At 40.6% G+C, this 10,000-nt stretch overlaps 1 protein-coding gene across 3 annotated transcripts in view; it reads left to right on the top strand.

Annotated features, from left to right (window-relative positions):
- Positions 1-10,000, top strand: part of ephb4b (eph receptor B4b) — a 30,874-nt gene that overhangs the window by 596 nt on the left and 20,278 nt on the right. For all 3 annotated transcript variants that reach the window (XM_088073107.1, XM_088073108.1, XM_088073106.1), the window contains exons 1-2: positions 1-60; positions 9,940-10,000. The exon at positions 1-60 is cut by the window's left edge and continues 596 nt beyond it; the exon at positions 9,940-10,000 is cut by the window's right edge and continues 10 nt beyond it. In XM_088073107.1, coding sequence (XP_087929233.1) covers positions 1-60; positions 9,940-10,000 — 121 coding nt within the window. The remainder of the gene's footprint in view (positions 61-9,939) is intronic.

Genomic DNA, 10,000 nt, shown 5'->3' with positions numbered 1-10,000 from the left:
GCCGCGGGCTGAGGCCGCTGCTCCTTCTGCTGCTGCTGACCTGCTGCGGAGCCGAGCAAGGTAAGACTGACCCCCTCCGGCCACCGTACTCATCAATACTATCGCCGATACTACTGCCGAGTATTACTGTTAAACTACTGCTGATACTGGTGTTGATACTTACTGATACTACTGCTGAGCACTATTACTAAGAACTGATACTGAATACTACTGCTGAGTACTATTACTGATAATTGAATTTTAAATGCAGTATTTCTGCGTATGGAGGACAAAACATGGTAAATAACAGACCTGTCAATAAATAAATCACTAAACACATAATCAGTAGAATAAATAAATAATGTGGGCGATCAAACGGGAAATATTAATGAATTTCTCTGTTCCTACATTTATGTACAACTGCATGAATTAATTTCTTTATTTCTGTGGTCCAAACTTCACTTTATTTATTTCAACATTTATTATTTATGCATTTATTTATTTCTGTATTTTTAACAGGCTCTTTACCTGAGGAGTGATTCATTTTATATTTGTTTATATTTAAAAATGTATTTATGCATGTATCTATTTATGTATTAATTTAGCATTCATGTAGTCTTTTTCAACATTTGTATTTATTATTTTTATTCTAATATATAAATTATTCATGTAAATTATTTATGTAGCTGTTTATTAAACTTGCATTCGTTCCTGCATTTTTATAAAACGTGTATAATTTAGACATTTTTCGTCCTCCATACATCTGCAGTGTGGTCCTGAAAATGATCAGAGGTTGTTCTCTCTATTTTTGGAAATAAAAAGTGAAGCATGATTATTGATGATCGATCAGAACTAAATCAATAAATCTCCCCAAATCGCTAAAACCAACAACAGCCAAATCTCCATCCGCATGCTCTGTGTCAACTGACATTTGTTATTATTATATAAAATTATTATATTATTATTATAAAACCCATATATTATTATTATATTATTATTATAAAACCCATATATTATTATTATATTATTATTATAAAACCCATATATTATTATTATATTATTATTATAAAACCCATATATTATTATTATATTATTATTATAAAACCCATATATTATTATTATATTATTATTATAAAACCCATATATTATTATTATATTATTATTATGAAACCCATATATTATTATTATATTATTATTATATTATTATTATGAAACCCATATATTATTATTATATTATTATTATAAAACCCATATATTATTATTATATTATTATTATAAAACCCACGCCGATGTTTTGAGCCGATACGCATTTACAATAAAAACGAAAACGTTTCTGTCAAAATGTGGAATTCATACGGACAGTCCTAAAGTTTTAAATAAAGTTCATTCAAAAAAAATTCTTTTAATTAAAAAATAATGTATTATTATTATTTAAATAATCGCTGAGGTTTTCAGGTTATTGATCACTGATCGATCAGATTCCACCGTCTCTCTGACGATGGAACGTTGTGAGTTCAGATTATTGATCGATACTGATTATTGGTGATTGACGAGATTTGAAACCAAAAAAAACACGAAGCAGTTTGATAACGACATAAACACGGCAGCTGGGACGACTCAGTGACAGCAAAGTACTTCTTACCCGCAGTAAAAGTACAAAGTACAACAGTACCTGCTTTCAAATGTATTTAAAGTACCAGCAGTAAAAGTACAACAGCACTCGTGCAGAAATCTGAAGTAAAAAATGTTTTTATGCAGTAAAATATTGACTTTAACAGAGTATTTGTACATGCTGGCAGTAGTACTTTTAGTGCAAGATGTGAGTATTTCCTCCAACAGACATGTACACGTCTCAGTGTCCACTTTGGTTTGTCCCCCAGTTTGTGTCCATATTGTCTTTTTTGTTGTCCTGTCTTTGTGGTTGACCTCTGCAGTGTCCTCGTCTTAATCGTCCCTCTGTCCGTCTTTCAGGGACCCAGATTTCCACGTAATCTTCAGCTGAATGTGCAGACTTTAACAGAACCAGTCTGACCCAGTCTGAACTGGTCCCAGTCTGAACTGGTCCCAGTCTGAACTGTCTTCTCCGCGTTTAAAATATTCCGCTTCGTGTTTATTCTGGAAAATGTTTGACTTCATATTTTAAAACATTTTTATAAATATTAAGACTTTTTCCTGAAATATTCCTTTTTTCTCTTTGTTGTTTTGATTTTGACTTTTTGTTTCTGATTTTTTTGTTTTGTATTTTTATTTGCATTTTTAATAACAGGTGACATCACAAAAAGTGACATCACTGAAAATGATTTACAAACTGTCCAATCAGCTGCGAGCTCAAACAACCACGACGTTTACACGAATCCGTTTATGTTCTCCGTCGTCTCGGCTGTTTGTCTGCTGTCCTGTCTGTGCTCAGGGTCACCTTTATGTCTCTGAAACACGCACACACACACGCACATGCACGCACACACACACACACACACACACACATACGCTGTTTTTACAGAAACGATTTTCTGTCTGAAAACTGTTTGTTGTTTTTTCAAAAATGAATGAAAAAGAATCAAATCGCTGCCAAATAATCAGATTTATTACACACACACACACTCACACACACACACACACACACACTCTCACAAACACACACACACACGCTCTCACTCTCTCTCTCACACACACACACACACACACGCTATAAACAGTGTATCTGCTGATAAGAGTGCAAGAAGAGGACACGGAAATTACCATGACAACACTGGCGGGATGTTTATACAAGACACTCGCCCTGAGTGTGTGTGTGTGTGTGTGTGCGTGTGTGTGTGTGCTTGTGTGTGTAGTTTAGATGCATTTAGACCCTGTAAACTCAACACACACACACACTTGGTGAGATTTAATTGGTTAACTGTCTCAGGCTGTGATGTTGAATGGTAACGTATGAGTGTGTGTGTGTGTGTGTGTGCGAGTGTGTGTGTGTGTGTGTGTGTGTGTGTGTGTGTGTGTGTGTGTGTGTGTAAACGTGGTCTTTTTCTCTTTTTTTTAAACTTTTTTCAGTGTTCTGATTTTATTTTCTTGAAATATTCGTCCTTTTTCTAAAACTGTGACGGCTCCTTAAATTCAGACTCCTTTTAAAATCAGACTGTTGTTATAAAAATTCATCAACTGAGTGAATGAGTGAATAAATAAGTGAATGAGTGAGTGAATAAATGAGTGAGTGAGTGAGCAAGTGAATGAATGAGCGAGTGAGAGAATGAGTGAGTGAGTGAGTGAGTGAGTGAATGAGTGAGTGAATGAGTGAGTGAGTGAATGAGTGAGTGAGTGAATAAATAAGTGAATGAGTGAGTGAATAAATGAGTGAATGAGTGAGTGAGTGAATAAATGAGTGAGCGAGTGAATGAATGAGCGAGCGAGTGAGTGAATGAGTGAGTGAGTGAATGAATGAGTGAGTGAATGAATGAGCGAGTGAGTGAATGAGCGAGTGAGTGAATGAATGAATGAGTGAGTGAATGAGTGAGTGAGTGAATGATGAGTGAATGAATGAGTGACTGAGTGAATGAGTGTGTGAATAAATAAGTGAATGAGTGAGTGAGTGAATAAATTAGTGAATGAGTGAATAAATGAGTGAGTGAGTGAATGAGTGAGTGAATAAATGAGTGAGTGAGTGAATGATGAGTAAGTGAGTGAATGAGTGAGTGAATGAGTGAATGAGTGAATGAGTGAGTGAGTGTGTGAGTGAGTGAATGAGTGAGTGAGTGAGTGAGTGAATGATGAGTGAGTGAATGAGTGAGTGAGTGAGTGAGTGAATAAATAAGTGAATGAGTGAGTGAATAAATGAGTGAATGAGTGAGTGAGTGAATAAATGAGTGAGTGAGCGAGTGAATGAATGAGCGAGTGAGTGAATGAGTGAGTGAGTGAATGAATGAGTGAGTGAATGAATGAGCGAGTGAGTGAATGAGTGAGTGAGTGAATGAGTGAGTGAATGAGTGAGTGAATGAGTGAATGAGTGTGTGAGTGAGTGAATGAGTGAGTGAGTGAATGATGAGTGAGTGGGTGTGTGAGTGAGTGAATGAGTGTGTGAATAAATAAGTGAATGAGTGAGTGAATAAATGAGTGAATGAGTGAGTGAGTGAATAAATGAGTGAGTGAGCGAGTGAATGAATGAGCGAGTGAGTGAATGAGTGAGTGAGTGAATGAATGAGTGAGTGAATGAATGAGCGAGTGAGTGAATGAGCGAGTGAGTGAATGAATGAATGAGTGAGTGAATGAGTGAGTGAATGAGTGAGTGAGTGAGTGAATGAGTGAGTGAGTGAATGATGAGTGAATGAATGAGTGACTGAGTGAATGAGTGTGTGAATAAATAAGTGAATGAGTGAGTGAGTGAATAAATTAGTGAATGAGTGAATAAATGAGTGAGTGAGTGAATGAGTGAGTGAATAAATGAGTGAGTGAGTGAATGATGAGTGAGTGAGTGAATGAGTGAGTGAGTGTGTGAATAAATAAGTGAATGAGTGAGTGAATAAATGAGTGAGTGAGTGAATAAATGAGTGAGTGAGTGAGCAAGTGAATGAATGAGCGAGTGAGAGAATGAGTGAGTGAGTGAATGAGTGAGCGAGTGAATGAATGAGCGAGTGAGTGAATGAGTGAGCGAGTGAATGAATGAGCGAGTGAGTGAATGAATGAGCGAGTGAGTGAATGAGTGAGTGAGTGAATGAATGAGTGAATGAATGAGTGAGTGAATGAGTGAGTGAGTGAGTGAATGATGAGTGAATGAATGAGTGAGTGACTGAGTGAATGAGTGTGTGAATAAATAAGTGAATGAGTGTGTGAATAAGTGAGTGTGTGAGTGAGTGAATAAATGAGTGAGTGAGTGAGCGAGTGAATGAATGAGCGAGTGAGAGAATGAGTGAGTGTGTGAGTGAGTGAGTGGGTGTGTGAGTGAATGAGTGAGTGAGTGAATGAGTGAGTGAGTGAGGTGGTGAGTGGGTGTGTGGTGAATGAGTGTGTGGTGGGTGGTGGATGGGTGAGTGAATGAGTGGTGGAATGAGTGGAATGAGTGAGTGAGTGTGTGGTGGTGAGTGGAATGGGTGGGTGGATGAGTGAGTGAGTGGTGGATGAGTGAATGAGTGGTGAGTGAGTGGTGGTGAATGAGTGAGTGAATGGTGAGTGGTGAGTGGGGTGGTGAGTGAGTGGTGGTGGTGAGTGAATAAATAAGTGAATGAGTGAGTGAATAAATGAGTGAATGAGTGAGTGAATAAATGAGTGAGTGAGCGAGTGAATGAATGAGCGAATGAGTGAGTGAGTGAATGAATGAGTGAGTGAATGAATGAGCGAGTGAATGAATGAGCGAGTGAATGAATGAGCGAGTGAGTGAATGAGTGAGTGAGTGAGTGAGTGAATGAGTGAATGAGTGAGTGAATGATGAGTGAGTGAGTGAATGAGTGAGTGAATGAGTGAGTGAATGAGTGAATGAGTGAGTGAGTGTGTGAGTGAGTGAATGAGTGAGTGAGTGAGTGAATGATGAGTGAGTGGGTGTGTGAGTGAGTGAATGAGTGTGTGAATAAATAAGTGAATGAGTGAGTGAATAAATGAGTGAATGAGTGAGTGAGTGAATAAATGAGTGAGTGAGCGAGTGAATGAATGAGCGAGTGAGTGAATGAGTGAGTGAGTGAATGAATGAGTGAGTGAATGAATGAGCGAGTGAGTGAATGAGCGAGTGAGTGAATGAATGAATGAGTGAGTGAATGAGTGAGTGAGTGAGTGAATGAGTGAGTGAGTGAATGATGAGTGAATGAATGAGTGACTGAGTGAATGAGTGTGTGAATAAATAAGTGAATGAGTGAGTGAGTGAATAAATTAGTGAATGAGTGAATAAATGAGTGAGTGAGTGAATGAGTGAGTGAATAAATGAGTGAGTGAGTGAATGATGAGTGAGTGAGTGAGTGAATGAGTGAGTGAGTGTGTGAATAAATAAGTGAATGAGTGAGTGAATAAATGAGTGAGTGAGTGAGTGAATAAATGAGTGAGTGAGTGAGCAAGTGAATGAATGAGCGAGTGAGAGAATGAGTGAGTGAGTGAATGAGTGAGCGAGTGAATGAATGAGCGAGTGAGTGAATGAGTGAGTGAGTGAATGAATGAGTGAATGAATGAGTGAGTGAGTGAATGAGTGAGTGAATGAGTGAGTGAGTGAATGATGAGTGAATGAATAAGTGAGTGACTGAGTGAATGAGTGTGTGAATAAATAAGTGAATGAGTGTGTGAATAAGTGAGTGTGTGAGTGAGTGAATAAATGAGTGAGCGAGTGAATGAATGAGCGAGTGAGAGAATGAGTGAGTGAGTGAATGAGTGAGCGAGTGAATGAATGAGCGAGTGAGTGAATGAGTGAGTGAGTGAGTGAATGAATGAGTGAGTGAGTGAATGAATGAGTGAGTGAATGAATGAGTGTGTGAATAAATAAGTGAATGAGTGAGTGAATAAATGAGTGAGTGAGTGAGTGAATGAGTGTGTGAATAAATAAGTGAATGAGTGAGTGAATAAATGAGTGAGTGAGTGAATAAATGAGTGAGTGAGTGAGCGAGTGAATGAAAGAGCGAGTGAGAGAATGAGTGAGTGAGTGAGTGAGTGAATGAGTGAGTGAGTGAATGAATGAGCGAGTGAGTGAATGAGGGAGTGAGTGAGTGAGTGAATGAATGAGTGAGTGAGTGAATGAATGAGCAAGTGAGTGAATGAGTGAGTGAGTGAATGAGTGAGTGAATGAGTGAGTGAGTGAGTGAATGAGTGAGTGAGTGAATGATGGGTGAATGAATGAGTGAGTGACTGAGTGAATGAGTGTGTGAATAAATAAGTGAATGGTGAGTGAGTGAATAAATTAGTGAATGAGTGAATGGTGAGTGAATGAGTGGTGAGTGAATGAATGAGTGAGTGTGTGAGTGGTGAGTGTGTGTGAGGAGTGGTGGTGGTGGTGTGTGGTGGTGGTGGGTGTGTGGTGAATGAATGAGCGAGTGAGAGAATGAGTGGTGGTGAATGGTGAGCGAGTGGAATGAATGGCGGTGGTGGATGAGTGAGTGAGTGAATGAATGAGTGAATGGTGGTGAGTGAATGAGTGAGTGAATGAGTGAGTGAGTGAATGATGAGTGGAATGAATAAGTGGTGACTGGTGAATGAGTGTGTGAATAAATAAGTGAATGAGTGTGTGAATAAGTGAGTGTGTGAGTGAGTGAATAAATGAGTGAGCGAGTGAATGAATGAGCGAGTGAGAGAATGAGTGAGTGAGTGAATGAGTGAGCGAGTGAATGAATGAGCGAGTGAGTGAATGAGTGAGTGAGTGAGTGAATGAATGAGTGAGTGAGTGAATGAATGAGTGAGTGAATGAATGAGTGTGTGAATAAATAAGTGAATGAGTGAGTGAATAAATGAGTGAGTGAGTGAGTGAATGAGTGTGTGAATAAATAAGTGAATGAGTGAGTGAATAAATGAGTGAGTGAGTGAATAAATGAGTGAGTGAGTGAGCGAGTGAATGAAAGAGCGAGTGAGAGAATGAGTGAGTGAGTGAGTGAGTGAGTGAATGAGTGAGTGAATGAATGAGCGAGTGAGTGAATGAGGGAGTGAGTGAGTGAGTGAATGAATGAGTGAGTGAGTGAATGAATGAGCAAGTGAGTGAATGAGTGAGTGAGTGAATGAGTGAGTGAATGAGTGAGTGAGTGAGTGAATGAGTGAGTGAGTGAATGATGAGTGAATGAATGAGTGAGTGACTGAGTGAATGAGTGTGTGAATAAATAAGTGAATGAGTGAGTGAGTGAATAAATTAGTGAATGAGTGAATGAGTGAGTGAATGAGTGAGTGAGTGAATGAATGAGTGAGTGTGTGAGTGAGTGAGTGTGTGTGAGTGAGTGAGTGAGTGAGTGTGTGAGTGAGTGAGTGGGTGTGTGAGTGAATGAGTGAGTGAGTGAGTGAATGAGTGAGTGAGTGAATGAGTGAATGAGTGAGTGAGTGAATGAATGAGTGAGTGAATGATGAGTGAGTGGGTGTGTGAGTGAATGAGTGTGTGAGTGAGTGAGTGAATGAGTGAGTGAGTGAATGAGTGAGTGAGTGAATGAATGAGTGAGTGAGTGATCTCTGTCCATCTCTCTGGGGCTGGACAGAAGCCTGATCACATGTCATGACATCACTGTGACATCACAGCCTGTGGGGCGGAGCGTTCAGGTGAGCAGATACCTGAGTACGTTCTCGCTCCTGAACCCGAAAAATAAAGTCGAAACTTTTTGATTCTTCTTTTCGTAAAGTTTGATTGAATGTTCCATCAGCACTCTGTAACACACACACACACAAACACACACACACATACACACTCAAACACACACTCACGCACACACACACACTCACACACTCACACACTCACACACACTCACACACTCACACACACTCACACACTCAAACACACACTCACACACACACACTCAAACACACACTCACACTCACTCACACACACACACACACATACACACACACTCAAACACACACTCACACTCACACACACACTCAAACACACACATGCACTTGCTGCTTCACTCACTTCTTGATGTAATTAACCGACGAGGAGAATTACAGTGTGTGTGTGTCTACGTGTGTGCGTGTATGTGTGTGTCTGAGAGTCTGAGTGTGTGTGTCTGAGTGTGTGTCTGAGTGTGTGTGTGTCTGAGTGTGTGTGTGTGAGTGTGTGTGTGAGTGTGTGTGTGTCTGAGTGTGTGTGTGTGTGTGTGTGTGTGTGTGTGTGTCTGTGTGTGTGTGTGTGTGTGTGTGTGTGTGTGTGTGTGTGTGTGTGTGTGTGTGTGTGTGTGTGTGTGTGTGTGTGTGTGTGTGTGTGTGTGTGTCTGAGTGTGTGTGTGTGTGTGTGTGTGTGTGAGTGTGTGTGTGTGTGTCTGAGTGTGTGTGTCTGTGTGTGTGTGTCTGTGTGTGTGTGTGTGGTGTGTGTGTGTGTGTGTGTGTGTGTGTGTGTGTGTGTGTGTGTGTGTGTGTGTCTGAGTGTGTGTGTGTGTGTAGAGGAGTGGTGCCTTCGTTCAGCTGAGGAATGAAGCTCTCTGTAATTCACTCTGTGTGTTTCCATGGCAACAACAAACTACACTCACATAGCCTGTACACACGTGTGTGTGTAAGTACACAACATAGACATAGTGTGTGACGTTGTGTACCTGTGTGTGTGTGTGACGTGGTGTACCTGTGTGTGTGATGTTGTGTACCTGTGTGTGTGATGTTGTGTACCTGTGTGTGTGTGTGTGACGTTGTGTACCTGTGTGTGTGTGACGTTGTGTACCTGTGTGTGTGTGACGTTGTGTACCTGTGTGTGTGATGTTGTGTACCTGTGTGTGTGTGTGTGACGTTGTGTACCTGTGTGTGTGTGTGACGTGGTGTACCTGTGTGTGTGATGTTGTGTACCTGTGTGTGTGTCGTGTACCTGTGTGTGTGTGACGTTGTGTACCTGTGTGTGTGACGTTGTGTACCTGTGTGTGTGTGACGTTGTGTACCTGTGTGTGTGTGTGTGGTTGTGTACCTGTGTGTGTGACGTTGTGTACCTGTGTGTGTGTGACGTTGTGTAACTGTGTGTGTGATGTTGTGTACCTGTGTGTGTGTGAGACGTTGTGTACCTGTGTGTGTGTGTGACGTTGTGTACCTGTGTGTGTGACGTTGTGTACCTGTGTGTGTGTGACGTTGTGTACCTGTGTGTGTGATGTTGTGTACCTGTGTGTGTGTGACGTTGTGTACCTGTGTGTGTGATGTTGTGTACCTGTGTGTGTGTGTGTGTGTGTGTTGGTGTGTGCGTGTGTGTGTGTGAGACGTTGTGTACCTGTGTGTGTGTGTGACGTTGTGTACCTGTGTGTGTGACGTTGTGTACCTGTGTGTGTGTGACGTTGTGTACCTGTGTGTGTGATGTTGTGTACCTGTGTGTGTGACGTTGTGTAACTGTGTGTGTCTCAGAGGTGCTCCTGAACACGAAGTTGGCGACCTCTGACCTTCGGTGGACGAACTATCCGGCTGA

Source organism: Plectropomus leopardus, chromosome 23 (assembly GCF_026936395.1).
Source record: "Plectropomus leopardus strain MGB_pleo_1.0 chromosome 23, ASM2693639v1, whole genome shotgun sequence".
NCBI classification, from domain to species: domain Eukaryota; kingdom Metazoa; phylum Chordata; class Actinopteri; order Perciformes; family Serranidae; genus Plectropomus; species Plectropomus leopardus.
Note: the sequence above shows the minus strand (reverse complement) of the source record. Positions and strands in the feature narration are given on the sequence as shown.